The sequence below is a fragment of the Papaver somniferum genome, chromosome 4 (assembly GCF_003573695.1).
Source record: "Papaver somniferum cultivar HN1 chromosome 4, ASM357369v1, whole genome shotgun sequence".
In the NCBI taxonomy this organism is placed as follows: Eukaryota; Viridiplantae; Streptophyta; class Magnoliopsida; order Ranunculales; family Papaveraceae; genus Papaver; species Papaver somniferum.
This window is the reverse complement of record NC_039361.1, coordinates 91960874-91984640: the sequence shown is the minus strand read 5'-3', so window position 1 is coordinate 91984640 and position 23767 is coordinate 91960874. Positions and strand designations below refer to the sequence as shown.

At 40.9% G+C, this 23767-nt stretch overlaps 2 protein-coding genes across 5 annotated transcripts; one reads left to right on the top strand and one right to left on the bottom strand.

Annotated features, from left to right (window-relative positions):
* The first annotated feature begins 19253 nt into the window (after positions 1 to 19253).
* Positions 19254 to 20760, top strand: LOC113272802. The gene is made up of 6 exons (XM_026522600.1): positions 19254 to 19319; positions 19400 to 19584; positions 19910 to 19928; positions 20056 to 20262; positions 20376 to 20591; positions 20698 to 20760. Exons 1-6 carry the CDS (start codon positions 19254 to 19256, stop codon positions 20758 to 20760), a joined length of 756 nt encoding a protein of 251 aa, XP_026378385.1.
* On the bottom strand, positions 20713 to 23413 carry LOC113276120 (translation initiation factor IF-2-like). Of its 4 annotated transcripts, none has more exons than XM_026525701.1 (3): positions 23277 to 23413; positions 22350 to 22944; positions 20713 to 21170 (listed from the first exon to the last, which is right to left on the bottom strand). In XM_026525701.1, the coding sequence occupies exons 2-3, from the start codon at positions 22814 to 22816 to the stop codon at positions 20966 to 20968; spliced, it is 672 nt and encodes a 223-aa protein (XP_026381486.1). In that variant the 5' UTR covers positions 22817 to 22944; positions 23277 to 23413; the 3' UTR covers positions 20713 to 20965. The 4 variants fall into 4 exon arrangements, with proteins under 4 accessions (XP_026381486.1, XP_026381488.1, XP_026381487.1 ...); XM_026525703.1 differs by having other exon boundaries at positions 22350 to 22770; positions 23277 to 23409; XM_026525704.1 differs by lacking the exon at positions 20713 to 21170 and adding an exon at positions 21238 to 21444.
* Positions 23414 to 23767: the final 354 nt, after the last annotated feature.

Here is a 23767-nt window from a genome sequence, read left to right as displayed (position 1 = left end):
ATTGGCACATGTGGCATGGCATTCCTTAGCGCGGTTTGGCGTGGCCAAAACTAGGGTTTTGGGCCAAAGGTTACCATGCGTTGTTTGGCGACCTTGGAAGGCTAGGATTTGCATCCATGATGGAAGGGTGGTTGTTGATCGTCGCACGCTTTCGTTTTGGTAACCGCATGGGGAAGGACGGCATGGTATGATGCGGAAAGGCATGTCATTGGCACATGTGTCATGGCATGCCTTGGCGCGGTTTGGCGTGGCCAAAACTAGGGCTTTGGGCCAAAGGTTACCATGAGTTGTTTGGCGACCTTGGACGGCCAGGATTTGCATCTAGGATGGAAGGGTGGCCATTGATCGTCGCACGCCTTCGTTTTGGTAGCCGCATAGGGAAGGGCGGCATGGTGGGGCAAAGGCCAATGGCGCGGATGGCTTGGCATAGTGGGGCCAAGGGTTTGGTACGGACGGCTTGGCATGGTGGGGCCAAGGAAAGGTATGGTTGGCTTGGCATGGTGGGGCCAAGTTTTTGGCATGCCATTGGTGCATGGTCCGGCTAGCATGGTTGGGTCCAAGGCAAGGTGCGGTTGGCTTGGCATGGTGGGGCCAAGGGTTTGGCATGCCATTGGCGCATGCTGCGGCTAGCATGGTTGGCATGCCTTGACGCGGAGATGTGGCTGGCATGGTTTTCCATTGCCACAGTGGTGCGGATGGCATGGTTGGCATGCCTTGGCGCGGTAGCATGAGAATTAGGGTATGCACGAAGATGATGTCGGTCAATACTAAGGGTTCTGCCGTGGAACATGACACATGTATATAAAAAAAAAGGTACCCTGGTAATTCTTATCGTAGGTATGTTGAATTATTCAATAAATGCGCTAGTGGTTGTAGTGATGTCATGTTAGATATAAGGTTTTACGATTTTAACCCTAAGCTAAAAACCACCATCAACATTAAGTCCCTTTCTTAGCTCGGAACAGGAGCATTGTTGCGAGGTAAGCATAAGATGGTGACAGGCTAGGACAAAATCGAAATGGAAAGTCATGAAAAGATGGTCAGGAAGACCCGACTAACCTTTTTCGAGAGATAAGGAGAATTCGTGATTCTTGTGTTGGCAGCCTTGCGTAAATTCTACTCATGGTGTTGCTTGCTAGACATTGAAATGGTAGAGGCGGTTGCTGGTTGAGATGCAGACTGTCGGCTTGTCTTGGTCACGCGTATCTTGGCTGGTCTAAGGAACGCGGAGGTGCTGGATTAGCGAGTTGTCGGTGTTGGTGCGGCTTGAGCGGAGATGTTGGCGTTGGTCGTCTTGGAATGGGAGCCACATGCATTGGTTGGCTTGGAATTGGAACCGCAGGCGTTGGTCGGCTTGGAATGGGAGCCACAGGCGTTGGTCGGATTGTAATGGGAGCCACATACATTGGTCTGCTTGGAATGGGAGCCGCAGGCGTTGGTCGGCTTGGAATGGGAGCCGTCAGCATTAGTCGTCTTGAAATGGAGCTACTTGCATTGCTCGGCTTGGAGTGGAGCTAGCTTGAGTTCCTTGGAAGGATGACGACTGGCTTCATTTCCGTGGATGGATGACGACCGGCTTCAGTTTCATGGGATGATGACAACTTTGTCTGAATTAGGGTTTGGCATGCTGAAACCCTAATTAGCGCCCTTTAATAGAATGGCTGTAGAATTCTAGTACGAACTAGGATTTGGACGGTCCGCCCCTCCATTATGAACGGAAAATAATTTCCTATCTGCCGTCTCGGGAATATTTAGGTTTTGAGCTCGTTCGGGAGGTGAAAACAGCTAGACAGTAAAATTCAGGAAGAATTGCGGACCCGTGGAATGATGGCATCTTGCTTTAGTTCCGTGGGAAGATGATGACTTTCTTTGGGAAGATAACAACTTGCTTCAGTTCCCTGGGAAGGTGACGACTGGCTTCGGGAAGATAACAACTTGCTTCAGTTTCCTGGGAAGGTGACGACAGGCTTCGGGAAGGTAACAACTTGCTTCAGTTCCCTGGGAAGGTGACGACTGGCTTCAGGAAGATAACAACTTTCTTCAGTTCCCTGGGAAGGTGACGACTGGCTTCGGGAAGGTAACAAATTGCTTCAGTTTTTAGCATGTTGCAACCCTAATTAGCGCCCCTTACTAGAATCGTTGTAGAATTATCGTACGAACTCGTATTTTGACGGTCCTCCCCTCCATTATGAACGAAAAAGAATTTCCTATCTCCCCAAGCGGGAATGTTTAGGTTTTGAGCTCGTTCGAGAGGTGAAAAAAGCTCGACAGTAAAATTCAGGAGGGATGTTGCGGGCCCGAGGTGGCATAGTCGCGCCCAGTCATCCATTTCATGGAGCAAGAAGGAATCTTTATTTTGTTCAGACTCTAGAAACTCCGTCCGCATAAAAAGAGATATTGACCTTCTTCTGTTTTTTGTTGCTCGTCCGGATCCGTGCTTTCGTCTGCAGTGTATCTCCAGTGGATTCCAAAATTTATCAAACTCCATTGTATTATTAGGACGGATGGATGTGGTTGCATTTTCGGTCTATCCTTGATTTTAGGTTGTTCAGTGCCTGGACCCTCTGATCGCGATAACAATATGTTGCGGATGCTTGTATTGGTCGAAATCTTCCGGAGACACTAGATGAAATAGATGAATTGGGAGACGTTTCGTTGGCGATGTGCTACTATCAAGTCTTCAAGGACTTGGTTCCAAGTGGCATCCTTCGAACCATCTTCTGAATCTTGGACTATCGTGTGGAATGGGATGTGGTGACCAGTCCCCAGTTATGCTTCTGTTAGATCTAATGGCTTGGCCGAATATGTGAATGTATCTTTGTGGCGTGCATTTGGAGTCTTCGGTCCACATGTACGGCTTCATGTTGAGAAATTCCTACGTCTCGTAAAACTTCGACAGTGATGATGTTGAAATCAGAAATAACCTGGTTGAGGGGAGTGAAAGGATCCCATGTTGGTAGTCCCCATGTGTAGCCTACTTTCATTGCATCGCCTTGAATCCACATCCACGGGATTTGATATAAGCTTATCGTACTCTTCTGGATGTGACGCTGGGGTGATCAGAATATCACATGATGAAATATCCTGGATAGTGAAGTGGTAGGAATGAGAGAGTTATGTTGTTTATTATGGCTCCCTCTGTTTCTTCAAGAAAATGTTTCAGTCGCGTCTCTGGAGTTATCTCATGAGTGTTTGATGGTCGTTAGGATGGACTGCGATGAGCAGTCCCCAGTCGCATTTTTCTTCAGTTTCTGAAGTTGTTTTCCTCTGAGCAGGCTTGGGATCCTCCTCGGCCTTGTAAAGTATTGAAGGTGTCTTCTGGACAGATAGGTGATGATTTTCTTGCGTCGCACCCTTGAAGAGTAGATGACCTTGTTGTGGCTATGACCTTTTGGTTGAATGTGTCTTCTGAGCTTTGACAGTAAAGGGATTCTGTGTATATCCTCAGCCCCCAAGTATGGTTTACATGTTTCCATATCTTATGGTCAGTGGGTTGACCATGATAAAGACATCACCATCGTGCGTTCGTACTGGTGATTTTGTTACTTCTTCCATGTGGAACTTAAAATATGGAGGAGTAAAGGTTACTTTTGTAGTGATTACTGCTGTGGTGAAGCTCTGGCTAGTATCAACAAATGAGCGGCAACAGTTCTTGGTAGCAGATGTAATAAGAAGAGACTACATTGTCTTGGTAACAGAGTAGGTTGGATAGAATTGTATCGGCATCCATGGAAGTAATAGGATTGGATGGACACGTAAGCGAGCAAACTGTCCATGATCACGAGTTTTGGCGAGATGGATCAAAAGGCGGTCATGACTAAGGAGGTTGGTTGGCTGTGATCGTGATCCTTGACATGGGGAGCGTGGTGGTACAACCCTTTGCAGGAAGAAACGGCGTTGAAGCAGCTTCGGCTCTTGGAAAGAATGTTGAAACTTAAGGAGCCAAACATTGAATCTTCGGCTTCGGATTCTGGAGCAGCTTATGGAGAGAACGCTGAAGCGGAGCGGCTGCTTGAGCGAGCGTTGAACCGGAGCGGCTGTCGGAGCGAACGTTGAAACGGAGCCGCTGCTGGAGGACGTTGAAGTGAAGCGGATGTTGGAGCGAACGTTGAAGAGGAGCGGCTACGTTAATCAGTGTGTTGTCAAACTGAACACCCTTCAAGCGAACAATGGTTAGGAGTCCCCAGTTCCATCTATCAATCGTGCTTTCCAGGAGAGGTTGGGGTTTGGGAACGGCTTCTCTGGTTTGAAACAGCTGCTTCCCTGATGCAGTGCGGTTGAGGGATGCGAATATGTCTTGACGGTGCGCCTACAGAATCTCACATAAGTGTTTCATCATAGACTGCACGATTTTGTGGGCCAAGTCCCCGGAAATCATGCAGCTTCTGACAGGAAAAGAGTCTTTGTGAACTCAGGGAGGTTGCTGATTTTTTTTGCTTCGATTTTGGAGAAGTTGTTCCTGATCTTTACGTGTGATGAAATTAGATTGCTGATTCCCTTCTACTGGGCGTTCAAAAGGCAACGCTGGAAGGATGCAAGCTGCTGGCGCTGGAAAGATGCAAGTTGTTAGCGCTGGAAGGATGCAAGTTGCTGGCGCTGGAAAGATGCAAGTTGTTAGCGCTGGATCGGCTTGGAATGGGCGCTGGCTTGGCGTGGACGCTGGTTTGGATTTGGTATGGTACGGACTGTTGTCTGGGCATGGCGTGGACTGTTGGCTTGGCACGACGTTGGCTTGGCACGGCGCTCGCTTGGCGTGGCGCGGACTTGTTCTTGCGGGCCCAGTTGCCTCTTTCCATATGTGTCTCAAATAGGAAATCATTTCCTTATTCAAATTCCAAGTGCGTATGAAAGGGGTTGGCTCTCCTTTTTATCTCTTATCTTTGTTCTCACGTCCTGGTGTTAGCGGTAGCAATAAAGTGGGCAAGCGTATTCCAGCTATGTACTCCAGCGTTTCTCTTTCAATTTGTTTTCTTGCTTTGGGGAAAATACTATCCATAGGTATATCTTCCATGAATCTGTAGAAATATTGTTCTTCTCTTCGAATATCACTGTAGTAGCGTCGGATAGCTCATGAATAGTGACTGGTAATCGTTATTATGCAAAGTAGGTACGTACGGGTAGGTGACTGATTCCACGAGGAACTGGGCGTTAGGGTTTCTCTGAGATCCAAAAGTTGCAGGCCAAGGTGACCAAAGGTCCTTCTGCGGACGTGGTCAAACAATAAGAAGCAGAGGTCGAAAAGCTTTCCAAAGAGTTGGAGATGAAACAGGCGGTCCTCCAAATGACGAAGGACGCCTTCTACGAGAAGAGCAAAACACCGTTGAATGGCTTCCTTTGAATGCACTTCTGTCTTCTGAAATTATTCTGTTTTTTTTTTTTTTTTTGAAAGGCAAATGAAACACCTGGCTTTATGGTTTTGATTTTCTGGACTTTTGGGTTGATAAACAAGTGTTACCTATGAGGGTTTTGGATTATTATTCGGGATGAACTGTTTTAGGATGATGCCATTTTTTATTATGATTGTAAGTGACACAAACATCCTAGGGAAGATATGGAACCGTGAACGTTGCCTGTCGGTAGATGACATGGGATGAAACATAACATGGCTATCGGTTTTATCATTCCCGTGAAAATTTGAAATAGTAAACCATGTATTTTTTCTAGGCAAGACTTACTCGGTTTTTTGGATCTGCTAACGAAAAATGAGTCAGGTGCAAGTCCGAGTTTTGTGAGAAGCACCGCAATTGTGGAAAGTCCCCAGTCGTCCCTGAGTCACTTGATAATCGAGTCGTCAATCCCTGGGCGGATCGTTTGCTTTTAACCTCTGGGAAGTACCCAGTCGCCCCTTGTCATGTCATGACTGGTAATCGGGTCGTCTGGTAACTGAGTCGTCGATCCCTGGGAGGATCGTATCGGGCCGTCTGGTAGCTGAGTCGTCGATCCCTGAGAGGATCGTTTGCCTCTACCGTCCTGACGTCTGGGTCGAAGTAGGAGATCGAGGATTGAAAATTGACATTGTAACCGAAAGACCAATCTCCCACTGTGGTCGCCAATTGTTTGAGGGTGAAAACAGTTTATGCTGGTTTCGGTAATTTCGTGTGATGTGGGTGAGAAAAAAAATCAAAACCCTAAACAATGTACTGCAAGGGAGTACTTTAGATTCGAGAGATCAATCTGTACAAGTCCGGCCTAAAGCAAGAAATGGTCGTTCCAGACTTTCTTCGGTCACAAAGTGGAGGAGAAGGGTTGGTTTTGGGGAGGGAAGCGAATAGAATGTTGAGACCAGAATAGTTGATTCTGGAAGAGTAGTTGTTTTGTAACTTGTATCATAAAGTGGGAAGCTAATAGATGGGAAAGCTAGCAAACGTTTTCTGATTGTTGTATGCTCCTGACCAGAACTTGTTGTTCGGTGGAAATAGGTAATGCCTATTTATACAAGTCGAAGTGAAACGTACTCTGGTCTAATTAAGAAATGGAAAACGGGTGAGTAAATGGGAGGACGTGGTAACCGGTAACCCTTGGAATTGATGTTCCATAAAAGAAAGCGTTTCACCATTACTCCCTGTATTTACTAACTGCCTCATCCTTATGACACTTTCTATTAACGAGCGTAGTGTATGCCGCTTGCTGTAAACCGCCAAACCAATACCCAATGAGCATCTCCCAGTTTGTGACATGTGTTGATGTCTCGAGTGTTTTCGTGGAAAACATGTAGCATGTTGTTGTTGTCTGGAAAGTTGAGCTTGGGAGACTTTCCGGCTCGGTGGTGACCTTCAACGGTCGAGATTTTGCATCTTAAGAGGAAGGTAGACGTTGATTATTGCAACCTTTCGTTTGGTAGCCAATGGCATGAAAGTATGATCAGTATGGCTTTAATATGTCCCAGTTTAGGCGCGTCCAAAAGTTAGGGTTTTGGCTTTGTTTAGGCGCGACCAAACTAGGGCCAAAGGTTGACATGCGTTAGCTGGTAACCTTGGACGTCTAAGATCTGCATCTTAGATGAAAAAGTGGCCGTTGATTATTGCAGACCTTCGTTTTGGTAGCCGCATAGGGAAGGTCGACATGATATGGTGCGGAAAGGTGGTTGTCATGCCATTGGCGCGGTTTGGCGTGGCCAAATCTAGGGTTTTGGGCCAAAGGTTACCATGCATTGTTTGGCGACCTTGGACGGCTAGGATTTGCATCTAGGATGGAAGCGTGGCCGTTGATCGTCGCACGCCTTCGTTTTGGTAGCCGCATGGGGAAGGCCGACATAGTATGGCACGACAACCATCATGCGTTGTTTAGCGACCTTGGACGGCTAGGATTTACATCTAGGATGGAAGGGTGGTCGTTGATCGTCGCACTCCTTCGTTTTGGTAGCCGCATAGGGAAGGCCGGTGGTGTGAAAATGGGGTTGCACACAAAACTTGCAAGTATACAAGGCCAAGTTTTAGTATAGAAGGTAAGCAAGGGGTTAGTCCACAGGGAGTGGGAGCATAAAGAAGTTAAACTATGCTGGCAGATGATGTAAAACAAGATGCAAGATCACAATGTTATAGTGGCAGTGAAACAAAGAGGGCAAATGGCATGAACCAAGGCTGTGAGACAAGGGCAGGGGTAGTTTGTGCACTGATTTCAGTGCACAACAGCTTCAAAATGCAAGAAAAACGGTGAAGGAAGGTAAATTTAGCAGGGAACAAAATAGAACTGAAATTAAGTGACTGTAAAAGGGATTGTGGCTAAGCTAAGGGCTTAGAATCCACCTTTGTGTCCTAGACAAGCAGTGTGATCCTAGGTTGAGTTGAAAATCCTATGCATACATCTAGAATGGGAGGAAAACTAATTTGCTCACTAGTTTGCCCCTAGCATTGACTGTCTTTTGACAGAACAATCAATCACAGGCACTATGAGCATTAATCTCTTCCCATTTCTCAATCAAAACATACATCAGGATAACTATCCTAGCAATTCACCATTTGACAGTGCACTAGGCTTCATCTGAGCCTCAGCCTAATGCAGTTTAGCTCATGCTAAACTTGTGAACAACAATAAACATCATACAGGATAATTCAAACAACACACACATAACATTCAAAATAAACAACTGTGATAAAGGGACTGAATTTGAAATTGTAATTAAAATTTCTTCAAATGTCTACTGGCTAGTCCAGAGATGCCCAAATTCACAACCCTTAACACCTATTTATACATATAAGCAAAATCCCCAAAAATCCCCCAAATCAGTGAAATTAGGGTTTACCAAATATCCAAAATTGACTCACCTAACAACTCTGATTTTACTCAATTATCTTCACCCACTCTGCTATTTCTAGTTACAATCAACAATTCCCAAAAATCTTCAATTTGTAAAATTAGGGTTTTCTGTTGTGAAATAGAAATCAAAATCGACTCACCTAATCTCTGATAACTGCTCCAAAGTGTCGACCCATACTTCAATTTCCTCTCCTTCGTCTTCTCTTGTTCTTCCCATGCCCTAATTGCTTTTCTAGCTCATCTATTTCATCAACCCCTAACCTAGGGTTCCTGTGAGAGGAAAAGATCGAGGAATTGATGTTATAGAAAGCTAGAGGAGTAGGGGAAGAGTGGGTTTCAGTTGGTAGGAGCTATGATGTCTTTGGTGAGAGTTGTGGTGGTGGCAGAGGCGGACATGGCTGATGGCGGAGCAGGTGGTGAAGGTGAGGCTGTTGCATACGGAGGTGAGGGAGGTGAAGTCGATACTTTATTTATTACCTAAAAATATAAAATTAAGTAAGAAAAATATTTATTCTTGAAAACAATGAAAATACAGAATATGGGATAAAATGTAGAATTAATGCACAAAAGATGAGTTAAATGCCAAGAAAAATATATAGAAATATGCACTTTTTAGCACTCATTAGCCGGCATGGTGTGGCGCGGTTTGGCGTGGCCAAAGCTAGGGTTTTGGGCCAAAGGTTACCATGCGTTGTTTGGCGACGTTGGACGGCTAGGATTTGCATCCAGGATGGAAGGGTGGTCGTTGATCGTCGCACGCCTTCGTTTTGTTAGCCGCATGGGGAAGGCCAGCATGGTATGGCTTGCCGCGGTTTGGCGTGGCCAAAACTAGGGTTTTGGGCCAAAGGTTACCATGCGTTGTTTGCGACCTTGGACGGCTAGGATTTGCATCTAGGATGGAAGGATGGACGTTGATCGTCGCACGCCTTCGTTTTGGTAGCCGCATAGGGAAGGACGGCATGGTGGGGCTAAGGCCAATGGCGCGGATGGCTTGGCATAGTGGGGCCAAGGGTTTGGTACGGAAGGCTTGGCATGGTGGGGCCAAGGCAAGGTGCGGTTGGCTTGGCATGGTGGGACCAAGGGTTTGGCATGCCATTGACGCACGGTTGGGGCTAAGGAAAGGTGCGGTTGTCTTGGCATGGTGGGGCCAAGGGTTTGGCATGCCATTGGCGCATGGTGCGGCTAGCATGGTTGGCATGCCTTGGCGCGGTAGACGTGGCTGGCATGGTTTGCCATTGGCACTGTGGTGCGGCTGGCATGGTTGGCATGCCTTGGCGCGGAGATGTGGCTGGCATGGTTTTCCATTGGCACAGTGGTGCGGCTGGCATGGTTGGCATGCCTTGGCGCGGTAGCATGAGAATTAGGATATGTACGAAGATGATGTCGGTCAATACTAAGGGTTCTGCCTTGGAACATGACACATTTATATAAAAAAAATGTACCCTGGTAATTCTTATCGTAGGTATGTTGAATGATTCAATAAATGCGCTAGTGATTGTAGTGACGTCATGTCAGATGTAAGGTTTTGCGATTTTAACCCTAAGCTAAAAACCACCATCAAAAACCGCATACCGAGACCCATTAGGTGGATCTCCTTTCTTCGTAATAAAAACCTTCGGACCCGAAGATGATGGAACTTTCTGGGCACGCGGATATGGTTGCGAAGACCTTGGCGGACCACCCTTTGGCGGATATGTATCAGGCTTCTATGTAGGGATCTGTAGGGTCTTGACGGCGAAGTTTGATAGGGAACCCGGTGACGATCAGCCATATCTACGAAGGGGCACAGAAACAAAATAAAGGTTAAAACAGAGAAGGAAATATATCAAAATATTAGAGTTTGGCAACTTTTACAAGCTCATCAGGAATAGCACTCAGAAATTCTAAAAAACCGCAAAACAAAAAACCCCGAATTATTTATGGACACGAAAAACGAGGTAAAATCATCAAAAGGGAATCCCTAGGCTTCGTGATAAAGAACAGGGGCAAGTATATATAATTTGGTATATTTGTTCTTCATCACGAAACCAAGAACGCAGCAGCAGAAGATTAACAGTCAATCAAAATCAAAGTAAAGACAATCTCATACCTCAATCAGGAACGTCCCGATGAAAACGCAGATGATCCGTGAACACCAAGCAAACAATAATAACCGATAACTCTAAACCTCTATAAACTAAACTAGCAGGAATTGATGACCGAAGAACAGAGAAGAAGAAGGAGAAAAAACTTCAGAGAATGAACTGACAAGGAAATGAAGAAGGAATCAAATTTATTTCACCAACACCTTCCCTCCTACTTATAGCATCCAAAAAGTTTAAACCGTCCCATGACTCGAGAGGGAGTTAATGCTGATAGTGGTAAACGTGCCCTTATTTCTAGGGAAGTTATTACGGGGAGATGAAGAATTGAAGAAGACGGTTTTCTTCCAATTTTGACTAAACATCCAAATCAGAAGAAAAGGGGCAAATTATATACACACAATTCATCACTCGCCACGTATCCAAGGAGATACACGTGGAGGATACACGGCTAAGGGAATCAAGATACGATGCCACATACCAACATCCAAGGAACGTCTAACAGTTGTATGTGGTCATCCTTGAACTGATCCAATGGTTGAGAACCAGGGAGCATTGAAGGAACGAGCCACCGCGAAGTACTGAAGAGCACCCGAAGATCTGCTTTATCTCATCTCAAGGAAGACATGACAGGGGCATCAGACAGATGTCTCACGCGTGCAGATCACCCCAACCACCCGCATTAAATACCTTAGGGATAGGGTACGTGTCACTCGATCTATGGAAGAGAACGAGGTGGTTCGACACCAGCGGCATCGGAACAAAGAACGAGAAGATAAGGTTGTAATTGTCCCTAACAATGGACCCCATGTATCAACTCTATAAATACCCTTCTCCACCAAGAGAGAAAGGGGGGACCAATTCTTAGTAAAGATAGGAGAGAAATAAATAGGAAGAGTAGGTATGAATTCCCTTTCCCCTTCTAACTTCGTATTTCAGATAAAGTCATTTGACTATTTTTGTAATTCCCAACTACATAGTGAAACAACAACCCCCGTGGATGTAGGCCTTAGTGCTGAACCACGTAAATCACCGTCTCATTTACATTCAGCACTTTATATTATGTCTTTGTGTTTATGCTTCGACTTATTATTCATTCTACCATGCGATTATCTATTTCATCACCGTATGACTAGACAAGGACGAGCCCGATGGCTCTGAGTCGATGAGTCATCGTCCCTTTGTAACTTTACACGTCATAGTTTCAGCTCTAGAATGAATAATTGTATGCGAACATTGTTTGTGAAAGCGTGGATGTCATCGTGATTTATGTGTTCACAAGTAGCTTGATCTCTTATTGCTGAAAAGAGCCATCATCTGAACCGGGTACTGGTCGTAGATGCACTAGCATTAGAAGAAGATAGAGTTGGTGGTTTTGTTGGCAGGGAGAAAGTCTGTACCGGCAACAAAATATCAATAACTAAAATAGATACTTTGTTCACTAGCAAAAATCAACTCATCGGCTCGATCCTTCCTGCAATACATCAAGCTTATTGTTATTTTGATATACTAAAGGCTAAAGGAAACTAGATACTATGTATAGCGGTCAACTGAAAAATAAGCATCCAAAGCACGCTTAAATCAAATGTTTTAAATTTAAACTGAACTTACAATATAATGTAGAGCATAAATACTATTTCTAAGTTCATTTGTTCAATCTTAGACAATTGCGTAGGTGACATTGCTTACACCCTCACCCTATCCACATGCATGAGCAGATTTCTGAGCTCTCTGCACTAAACGCATCTGGTGCCTATGATTGCGCCTAACAGTTTACCATGACAATATGGATTACAAGATTGCTTTAGGGCTATTAGAAGTAAAGATAATAATAAAATTTACCTGCAACTCTCATCTAGATAGTAGCTGCTTTGATGAAAGAGCTATGCCAAGTGTCAACTTACTTATGTGCGTAACCAGAAACTGTATAGTATGAGCTCAATTTTTTAGATCAAATCCATAGGAATCAGGATGTTTGCAAGTTGCAACCACAATTCCTTACTGAGGTTTTGTTAACCTTGGTGCATAAAATTGGCCTTAAGGCATGCAAGTATTAGCGTCCCTGTGTACAAACTCGCCTAAACTGAAGAAGAAAAAGAGGATAAAGTGATGTACAAATCAAAATGAGAATAATGTTTCTTGGAAGAAAAGAAAAAACATGCAATATGATACGAAACATGCAATATGCATGACCCTACAATGTCTTGAACAATCTAGAACGGGAACTCACAAGTACAATATGAAACTCCAATTAAAAAAAGTAGCACATTAGAGTATTGTAATCTCTTATTCTCTTTTTAACATTAACATAATGTAAGGGAATAGGAAGTGTCATTTTGGTGTTGCATACTAACCAAATATGAGAGAAACAAATTAAAAAGAAATGATTAATCTATTCCATGACTGAATTATGACTGGTAATGGTCTGATGTTAATCTTTACCACCTAACAACTTCACTTTGAAATTAAAATAGTCAAAACAAGAAAGTATACCTTGAAGGAAATCCTACTTATAAAAGTTCAAAGCCGCAATGCAATGATAAGCACTACTTATAAATCAAAGTACGAGTCATCCACGAGAAATGTGGATGGTCTTTCAACTTAAGAATCAAAAAAGCAACTTCATAGTCTTCATTAACACAATTTGACACCGGTTACAAACCCCTTAAAGGATTAGTCAGAAACAGCAAATAATATGGAAAAAATTTTGAACTCGCGGCACGAGTTTAAAATTAAATTCGAAGCATCTTGACTGTTGGATGATGGAGATCAAACAATCAAACTATAGTCCTAACCACAGTTAGATACTTGAAGTTTCAAAAATACGCCGTACTTATTAAAGATCATGTGAAGGACTCAACCTATCTTATTTCCTAGATCAAAATAAAACACGAGTCTCAAACCAGACCTATAACTAGGTAGTGATGCCGATGATCATGATTTAATTGTCTATTCAACTGTGGGGATAAGATATTGAATCAAAAGAAAAAGAACGGAGAGCATTGTATATATTTTATTCATCGGTGAAACCACTGTATTTATTCAATGGTGATGCATTGAGTGGGGTTGTTTCCTTGCCTTCAAGTTGCCTGGAAGCACTTAACACAAATTGAAGAGCAGTTGTATTGTTGCATTTATTCAGTGGTGATGGTACGATGCACGTCTTGCATTCGTGATTTGTAATTCTCTTTAATTGATTCTTAGTTCCCTTCCCCTCAAGCTGAAAGCATATGTTTGTATTTGTTAATTATACGATTGGTTCCTAGTTTAGCTATCATTTGTCAATTCTTCATGTGTTTATGTCTTCTAATCTCGCCTCTGTTATTTTATAAGCTTTGCTTTCAGCTAACATCACAAACTCCAAAATAAGAACTTCTGATAGATAGAAACTCTAGGACTTTTAAAGAATGAGACACAAAGAATCCTCTTGCGCCAAAACTAAGAAAGAAGAAGAAAATTTTGGGTACTAGATATATGAGATTATTTGGGAAGATACGACGTATGTTTTAAAAAACCGGATATAACTGCGGTTAAAAGCACTATTCGATGATTGTTTGATCTCCATCATCCGACAGCCAGGATGCTGCAAATTCAATTTTGAACTCGCGCCGCGAGTTCAAATTTTTTTCCAAATAATATTCTAACACATTGCTCGTTTAGCCTCTTGTGACAGATCATGCTCTAAAAAAAGCAAGTCATGCTCACACGCTCATAAAACTATTGAACAACTAGATTGACATTTCAAGTAAGAAATATGCTTCAGAATGTTGCGATTTGTACTATGTAACACAAAAAAACGTCAAGTTTAAGGTTATCTGTCTCCAAGATGTTTGTAACTTTTTTTTTTGTTGCAATTTCTTTTTTTTTTGCAATTTTTTTTTTAAAGGAGAGCAACAAGAAAAAGAAAAAACAGAAACTAGCTATTGTTAGAATGCTCAATCTCAAGGATATGAGCTTATACAAGAAGGAGGGGACGAAAGCCACTCTTTAGAAGAGTGAGTGTCAACATCCAGGGCTGCTAGACTATGTGCCACATTATTGGCGGTCTTTATGATATATCTGAACTCCGTAGAGTTGAATCTTCCAATAAGATCATTGATTCTGTTTATCGTGTTCTGAATGTGCCAGTTGGGTTTGTACTGCATGTACTTAAGCGCATTAATAACTACTAGTGAGTCTCATTCGAACAAAATGTCTCTGAAAGCTTTTGTTTCTGCCAATTCCACTGCTAGAAAAGCCCCGTACGCCTCAACTTCAACAGGCATGCAATAAGACAAAGTTCTATTCATACAACCCTGGAACTCAGCAACATTATCTCTCGCAACAGCTCCACAGGCAAACCCTTTAGGCCCTGCAGCTCCATCAAAGTTGATTTTGATTCTATTTTCTACAGGGGGTTCCCAATTGTCTTTGCTACTCTCCATATAGTCAGTCTCAGTTGGCATAATCTCAATCTCATCAACAGTGACCTCCATATTGTACACAAAGCTTCTTTGATAACAGAGTTTCTGCAACACCTCTTTCTGTTAAAAACCACATCATTTCTGGCTTTCCATATAGCCCACCAAAAACAAGCTCCCATCTTCAGTTTAGCGTGGTCTCCTCCTTCCTCAAGCCACTTCTGAATATAATCTTTTACTGTTAGGTCAGGATGCTCACCTGCTCTTAGGCTTAAGAGGGAAGCAAAGAGGATTGCTTGAGTTGTTTGACAATACAAAAATAGATGCTCTGTTGTTTCAGCACTCCTGTCACAAAATTTGTACTCATCATTAATCTCATATATATGTTTCCTTATGCTTTGAGCCACTGGAAGTCCCTTCTTGAGCAATCTCCACAGAAAGGTTTGAATTCTAGGAGGTATATTCTTGACATTCCAAAAATTCTTCCAAGGAAATTCATAGTTGGTGGATGTTGATGGATTTCTATCATGCATGGTCTTGAGGAAGGACTTGGCAGAAAACTAGATACTATAAAAGAGTTCAAGATGTTTGTAACTTGGTAGCTATTGTTATGCACTCAACTGAAAAATAAGCATCCATCTATTCATAGTTGGTGGATGTTGAAGGAAACTAGATACTATAAAAGTGTAGATAGAATCGCCCAAATAGCGAAGATAAAAATCACTCTAATAGCGAAGATAAAAATCACTCTAATAGCGAAAAAATTATTGAAAACAACAAAAATAATTATAAACAAGAATCTTTGCTCAGATCTAGTCCCTAAAGGACTAAATCTGAGCAAAGAAAGAAGAAGAAGTTGATGGGTTTTTCTCTAGTTTTTGAGAAGAGAGAGAAGAGAGAGAAAAGAGAGAAGAAGAAAAGTTTTTCTTAATAGAAACGGGTTTCTCAAATATTACCTCAAATAAACTATGTCAATTTATTAATTCGGTGGTTGAGGGGTTTGAAATACTTTTTCTTAATCGATAAGATCTTCGATAACGATTGGAGGTTCCGTTTTTTTTATGGTTGGGTAGATGGAGAGGAAGAGGAGAAGAAGTTTATTTGGAAATAAAACTAGGTTAAGTTTTCTTTAGTTATTACTCCTTCCATTATTTTTTAATAGTACGGTTTGGATAGCAGGAAGATTAAGGTTTTTAACAAAATCAATCATTTCCGCAGTTATTTCGTATTTTTCCTTTTTTGCCCTCTCTCTCGATAAATTCCTCTTTTCGAAAACAAACGAAACTGAGAAACCAATTTTCCAAATTCAAAATTCGAAAGTTAATCACACCATCAATAATTTTCCATGGATTTTAATCTACTCCTGTTTTTAATTTAGGGTTTTCACCAAATTCAAATCTGTTTAGATATTTTATTCTTCTTCATCTCCTTCTTTTGGTCGTTTTACTTCCTCCTGCTGGTTTTTACCAAATTCAAATATGTTCAATTGATTGGTTAGATTGAGGTTTATCAAGAGCTTGGGTTGGTATTAAAAAAGTCTGTGTTTAGTTTCTGGGTCTGCTTGGTTAAGTACAAATGCGATAAGATGGGTTTTAAGTAGTTTCTGCTATAGAGGGTTCTTCTGCTGAGGATTGTGAAGAGAAGTTTGTGATGGGTTTCAAGTAGTTTCTGCTACAGAGGGTGCTTCTGATGGTTGTTGGTGATTTGATGATTTTCGTGTATTGATGGAGAAGAACTTAGTGTGATGAATTCTTTTAGGCAGTAACAACAAGTGGCTATTATTCTCAGTATGTGTCAATGGGGATTCACCCTTTACGTGTTTGATAAAATTACCAAGTGAAATGGGTTTCGACTTGAATCAAATTCCTGAGGATAATCTATCTCAAGGTAATTTTCCATCAACTATAATTGCAATTACTCCTACAATTCCATCTCCAATTACTCGAGATTTAAATCAATATTGTCTCATCGATTTAAACAAATGTTACCCGGAAGAAAATGATGATGGTGATAGTGAAGAAGAAGAAGAAGAAGAAGAGGAGGAGGAGGAGATACATTGTCCCATTAACACCATTGCAGAACCAGAACCTATTCGCCATGGAAATAAGAAGAAGAATATAACTTCTGATGTGAAGAGAATGATTCTTGAAAAATTGATGCAAGGAAGCACAGATGGGAGACTTCACAGGGGAGTTATCACTGATACTGCCACTCGGTTTGAAATTGGTTTTAGAACGGTTTCGAGATTATTACATGATGCAAAACTGGCTAATGCAAATGGAGATGTGGTTGATATTTCTTCTAAGATGGTCAATAGAGTTGGTAGAAAGAGAATTGAATTCTCTATAGATAGAATTAAGTTGATACCTCTTCGCAAACGAACAACAATAAGAGGAATAGCACACAAACTAAACTTGTCAACATCAACCGTACATCGACTAATCAAGGATGGAAATCTTCGACCACAGTCAAATGCCTTGAGGCCGGGACTTACAGATGAAAACAAGATAGCAAGGGTGAATTTTTGCTTAAAATGATAGATAAAGGTATGACCCAATCTTCAAATTCATTCATTGACATGTTGGATCGGATTCATATAGATGAAAAATGGTTTTACATTACAAAAAGAGCACAAAAGTATTATCTTCATGCCGAAGAAGAAGAGCTTTTACGCACGTGCAAAAGTAAAAAACTTATCACCAAAATCATGTTTTTAACGGTCGTGGCTCGTCCTCGCTTGGGTTTTGATGGTTAGATCGGAATATGGCCTTTTGTGGTTAAAGAAGTCGCAAAAAGGAGCAACAAAAACCGCAAAGCTGGGACAATGGAAACCAAGGCAATGAAATCTGTTGACAAAGAGGTTATGAGGCATTTTTTAATTGAGAAATTGCTTCCTGCTATCAATAAGAAATGACCGTTAATAATTGTAAGAAAATCTTTATACAACAAGATAATGCAAAACCACATGTCAACGAGAATGATAAAAAAATTGTGGAAGCGGTTAGAAGTTACGGGTTAGATATCGAGTTGTTGTGTCAACCTCCGAACAGCCCCGACTTGAATGTTTTAGACCTTTGGTTCTTCAGCGCTATTTCTGCACTTCATCATACTGATGCTCCAACCACATTAGACGAGTTTATCGCAAGTGTGACGAGAGCAAAATTTCTCGGTTGAAGACGCAAACAATGTTTTCATAACATTACAATCTTGCATGAAGGAGATTCTTAGAATCAAGGGTGGGATTCGCTACAAGATTCTTCATATGTATAAATGGCGTTTAATTAGAGATGGCCAACTCCCTAATGTACTTGAGTGTGATCCTCAAGTATTGAATGAGGCCAGGGAATTTATAAAGGAGTATGAAATTATGCAACAAAGTTCTTCAGGTATGTGATTTCAAACTTCTTTTTTCTTTGCCTTGTTACTTGAGTCTGTGTGTGCCTTGGCTTTGTAGATTCTTAACACTTAAAAGAAACTGGGGTCTCACAATTTTATTATTGTCTTGTTGGTTTCTTTGGCTAATTTTGAGGCATTGGGTGCTAAAAAGCTCTTTAGAATTTGATAACCTGAGCATTTGCTAAAAAGGTCTTTAGAATCACATTATACTGATGCCTTAGAGATGTTCCCTGAACTTCTGTTGGATTATCTATTTACTTGTTATATTTTTGTCACATTCATATTGCAAGAGCCATGATTCTGTGCCACTGAGTGTTGTTATTAACTTCCCAGTTGCTCAAAATTGTAAAGTTGCTCAAACTTTGCTAAATGGAACCATGTATTTTTTGCCTATTGGGTATTGATCAGTTTTAGACCCTATGAAAGCAAATCAAATGAAAGCGAATACGAAAACAAAAAGAACGGGCCATCTTTCTATGGATTTTAAACAAACTATCATCGGAAACGATATTTACCAGAGCTGGCTTGAGGACGCCTCTGACCTTGTCGGAAGAAAAAAGGTTGTAATATTGCACCACCTTTGTAGCTACTTTACCTTAGAAATCTTTCTTCTACTGACAGCCCATTTTATGACTGGTAGTTCTTTTTTTTTTCTTTACATTCTGGATTCTTATTAAGCTAAGTTATTAAAGTTGGTAGATGTATTGTCTTTTGATTCCCATGGAGAATTTGAAACCTTGGGGCAGAAACTAGATGTCATGTATGGTACCCTCTTTCGGATATCCTTCGCTGGAACCTTTTCTGGTAACAATTTGAACGAATATGATGGATCTTTGACTTATCAACAGACCTGGAAATCGTAAATCGCATACTTAAGCCTTGAGGGTTTCTTGTTCCATGCTAGAGTTTAAAATAAGTGTTTTGTCATTTCCCGCAAAAATTTAAAGAACAATTGATCTTTGTGGATTTCCCCATATAAGTGTTTTCCAGATTATGGAGTCAATGTGCAACTATTTGATAGACTATGTACATATAATAGCTGGTAGTAACAGCCTGCATATCCCATTTGTGTTGTCAAATTAGATTTTGACGGTGATCATCTTCCTTACAATTACTTGCAATGACTTTCCAGAAATTTGTGGACAGATCTCTCTTGATTACTGTTCTGCTAACTTTGTTGTGTCTGGTTTGTTTTTGGTTGTTTGTATGTCTAGTTTAAAGATTCCTTGTAGCTAAAAACACCTTTGTACTATGATGTTTTTGCAGAGAGCCAAATATATCAGTAAAATGAAGATAGCAAAGCTCATGGACCTCCCTCCAGTAGCGATTGTATGTGGGTTGGCAGGAAAGCATTGCACAGAGATCTATTATCCGAAGCCACTGCTTGATCTATATAGGAGAAGCATCCACATTCGTCCACCTCGTGATTCAGCACCCAAACCACCGAACCAGTAAGCTAACTCCTCCCACTGCTTGAACATATACCCGCACATCCTTCCATCTTTACTAATCCTATCATATCCCACCACATTTATATTGTTGGCGCAGTAGTAGTAGTTTCTTAATACTATTCAGCTACTCATCTTCAAACATACATATATTCATCTACTATGAATATGCTAGCGGCTGGATTGCTAGGCCTCCATGCGTTTGTGATAAACTATACGTATATGTTGATGCACCACGCCCAAGATTCTGTTAGTTCTTCGATGTTTTTTTGCCTTTGTCATTCCTCTATTTCTGTTGTCTGGCTTGTTCTTATGTTTGTTTCTCCAGGTCCAATATGTTGGATTTGGTTTGGTCATATTGCTTTCGATGTTTTTTTGTTACAGATAAATTTGTTCTAGTTTTCGGTTTCGTTTTTGGGTTTCAGTGGAATTTTAGTATTGATTTCTGTTTGTCTCTTTGTGTGTTCTGATTAGGTCGTTCAGCTTATCCCAATGGAAGAAAACAATGGCTTTGGTGCTCAATGGTTAAGGCCATTACTGGAAGCAAACTATTTCATTCCTTGTAGAGACCATGGGGAAGAAATGTCTAAAAGTGGATGCAATTATTTCTGCTTGGATTGTATGGGTAAATCCATTTGTTCTTACTGTCTGATTCATCGTAGAGAACATCTCATTGTTCAAGTAAGTTCTCCCAGTTTTTTCGTTTCTTTTCTTTTTTGATTTTTTTTTTGGATTTTTGAAAAATCACTTCGAAGATTGAACTCTTATTAACATTTTTGTTCCACCAATTGCAGATAAGGAGGTCTAACTACCACAACGTTATAAGGGTTAATGAAGTTCAGAAGCACATAGACATTTCTGGTGTTCAACATTATGTAATCAACAGTGTTGAAATCGTTTTTCTCAAGGAACGCCCTCAATTAAGACCTGGTAAAGGAGTTACAAATACATGTGAAATTTGTGCCAGGAGCTTGCTTGATTCATTCAGATTTTGTTCTTTGGTTTGTAAGGTAATTTTCATTCAACTATACACCCATCACTTGAATGGCGCTAAAGGTTACGCATCAGCTCCCGTATTGAAAATATTTGAATAATTGTGTCTGCACTTATGTACAGGCGAAGAAGATGATGTATGCTATCGAAAAAGCTATGGAATCTGTGGAAAAGCTTTCCAAGTAAACATGTCAGATCCAGAACTTCAACCAGGCCTCAAGTGTTTTTACAATTCGTCTGTACAGGAAAAGGAAAAGGAGTTGAGCGTTAACAGTTCGCCAACCATTTTTTTTACCTTCTGCACTCTCAATTGTTCTTACTCCATTGAAGTCCATAGATTGTCTTAATAATAATGGTAAATGATGGAAATAGTTGTAAATCATGCACAAGATCAGAAGAAAAAATAAAAAAACACTGTAAATGTATCCAAATGAAAGACACAACATGGATTGACAAAAGCAGTAATTTGTTGAAAATGAAGCTCTTCCAGTTTCTGTTCGTTTTGTTTGTTAATCCCCTCATGTATGTCCTCTCTTTCTCCCCCCCCCCCCCCCCCCCCCCCCCCCCCCCCCCCCCCCCCTCTCTTGCAACAGAACCTGCACACAATCAAGCTATTGATAATTAACATCTACTGACATATATTGTTCTTCAGAGTGCTCTGATAAAAAGAAATAACTTAATAGACCTAATGGCAATTGATGTTCGTAATTAAATTACACACTTCCAAATCGAATACAGGATTGCTTGTTCTTAAGAAGTGCTGATAAACAGAAATAACTTAATAGACCTAATGTCAATTGATGTTCATAATGCGATTACATACACTTCCAACTCGAACTACAAGATTGCTATTAAGTTTTTTAGTATAATCTACAAAAACAGAACATATGCAGACAGTAGTTAAGTTAATGAATAAGGGGTTTATCTTCATGGGAATCAGAAACCATGGGAACCATGTTGATCAGTTCAAGCAATGTCCAGGATCTCACAGGAGAGAAGCATAGTGTGACAAGCCATAAGAAGCACAGAGAACACATACACAATGACTTCAGCTAGACAAGATATAACTTGAAATTTCAGTAAAAGGACTTCTATTTCAACATGAATTGGTCCATCTAAGATACAAGCTCGCATAACCCAGTAAAATTCGAATAGACCAGAACTTCATAAACAGAGATCCAAAATGACTCAACCTATTCTATTGCTGCTAATGGGAATATACATTAAAGCTAGAGAGAATAAATACAAACAAGGCACTGACTTTGGAAAACATATGACTAGTTTTGTTAAGTTTAATAACATCAGGTTTCATTTTGGTTAAGTCATTTACCATCATTTGAAGGCATACATTTAGTCCTTGTAAAAAAAAATCAGTTTCAAAATACTTGGAAAGAAGAGAGTCTGCGCGCGCTGATTGAGTTCTTAAATTCTCCTCACACTAGGCAATCTGGTTGTTTACTTCGTTTATGATGTTTATTCAAATTCAATCCAGGATTTCGATTTCAACGTGAATTGGTCTACCAACAAGATAAAATACAAGTGAGGTACACAATCCACGAGATTTGGTATCCAATTGTAAGCATTTAGAAACAGCCATCTACAAATCACAACACCACATGCCTATATCCTTCGGATGTTGGTGTCGAGACATTCGCATATTTATACAAACTTAAGGTAACAGAACACTTTAAGGAAGTAAGACACGAATAAACAGCTGAAACGGAAGATAAGAGATAGAACTCAAACACAAGCTGGAACTGTAAAGAATTACTGACCTCATATGGTTCTGTAGTATTAAGACATTCCATGAAGTCAACTTTCCACCATCAACTCCTGGAGATGTAGCAGCACCTGGCATCTGAGCATCACCACCCATATTCCATTTCCCATTTGCTGCAGTAGGACCCATAATCCCACGATAACCAGCACCAGGCATTCCCACGAAACCCCCATTCAAGTAACCAGGATACATTGCAGGACCTCCAAAAGGCATTGGACTCCTTCGAGAGCCAACCATCGCAGAGCTATTCCATAGTGGACTCCTGGGAGACACGATTGGGGTCCCTCCATAACCTACTGCTCCATATCCACCCATAGGATATCCTCCAAGATACCCACTAGCTCCATAAGGGTACCCTCTAGCAGATGTTGATTTGCCATTCAACACCATTAGTAAACCTGGAAACTCATTCGGTTCTGTGTTCACCAATATTGTCTTAGCTAAAATGGAACAATCTAACATGAAATTATCATTCGGGATTTTCTTCAAACAACTTGTGGGCGTAAAATTCTCATTCGAGTTACAGATTTAACAACAACCCATTCTTAATCTCTTCAAATATTAGATCGACATATTCTATTAGAAACCACCTGAACAATGATATTGATCAAGAAAAAACTTAGCTAGATTCAGAAATTGAGCCGAAACACATTATTGGAAATCAAATCAAAACATTAAAACAAAACCCATGTGATAATAACCAGGCAACAGGCCTTTACGCATTCAAAGTAACAGAATTCCACCTTGAGATTGGTGTTTCTGGTACCCTGAGATTGGTGTTTCTAGCCAGAGATGTTTGTAATTTCGGCTCAATTCTTAGCAATTCAATCAGTTACCAAAATCAAAATTTAGAATATCATCCACAATTCCTGGTGCTAAACCTAGTAAAAAGAATTGATTTTTATTGAGTTTGAAAAAATACCTCTAATTTAAACACCAGCAGCAGCTCCAGACAAATTTTCCTCGACAACAACTACATCAACATGGAGATGAGACGATATGATTTGATTGGTTTCATTGGTTTTTTCATCAGTTTTTTCTAAAATAAACAAAACCGTAAAATTTTGTTTTTATGAAGGTTAAAACCGTAAAAGTGAAACCTAGTACCCTCCCAATTAAGAAACCAACCTATTTTTTTGGAAACGTTTATTTTAAGAAACCAGCCTATTAAAAATGAACGGAGGAAGTAGGTTTTATATAATGGAGGGCAATTTAGATATTTTGTAATTGCTCTAGGACATCTCTTAACCAACTTTTTAGTCACTATGACTACACCACGTTAAGACACATATATAAGTGTAAATTATGCGTCCGGAATCCTCTGAGGCGCAAGACACTTGTAAGTGTCTCTTAATTAATTTAAGGGCCATATTTATGCCTCTCTTAAAATTAATTAGCGACACTTTATACGCA

Bases quoted from the DNA above. Each gene is read 5' to 3' on its own strand.
- LOC113272802 (XM_026522600.1), top strand. From the start codon at position 19,254: ATGACTTTCCAGAAATTTGTGGACAGATCTCTCTTGATTACTGTTCTG. The intron at 19,320-19,399 runs GTTTGTTTTTGG...ATGTTTTTGCAG, and splicing joins TGCTAACTTTGTTGTGTCTG to AGAGCCAAATATATCAGTAA. The intron at 20,592-20,697 runs GTAATTTTCATT...ACTTATGTACAG, and splicing joins TTTGTTCTTTGGTTTGTAAG to GCGAAGAAGATGATGTATGC.
- LOC113276120 (XM_026525701.1), bottom strand. From the start codon at position 22,816: ATGTTAGATTGTTCCATTTTAGCTAAGACAATATTGGTGAACACAGAA. The intron at 21,171-22,349 runs GTCAGTAATTCT...GATTGTGTGCAG, and splicing joins ATACTACAGAACCATATGAG to GTTCTGTTGCAAGAGAGGGG.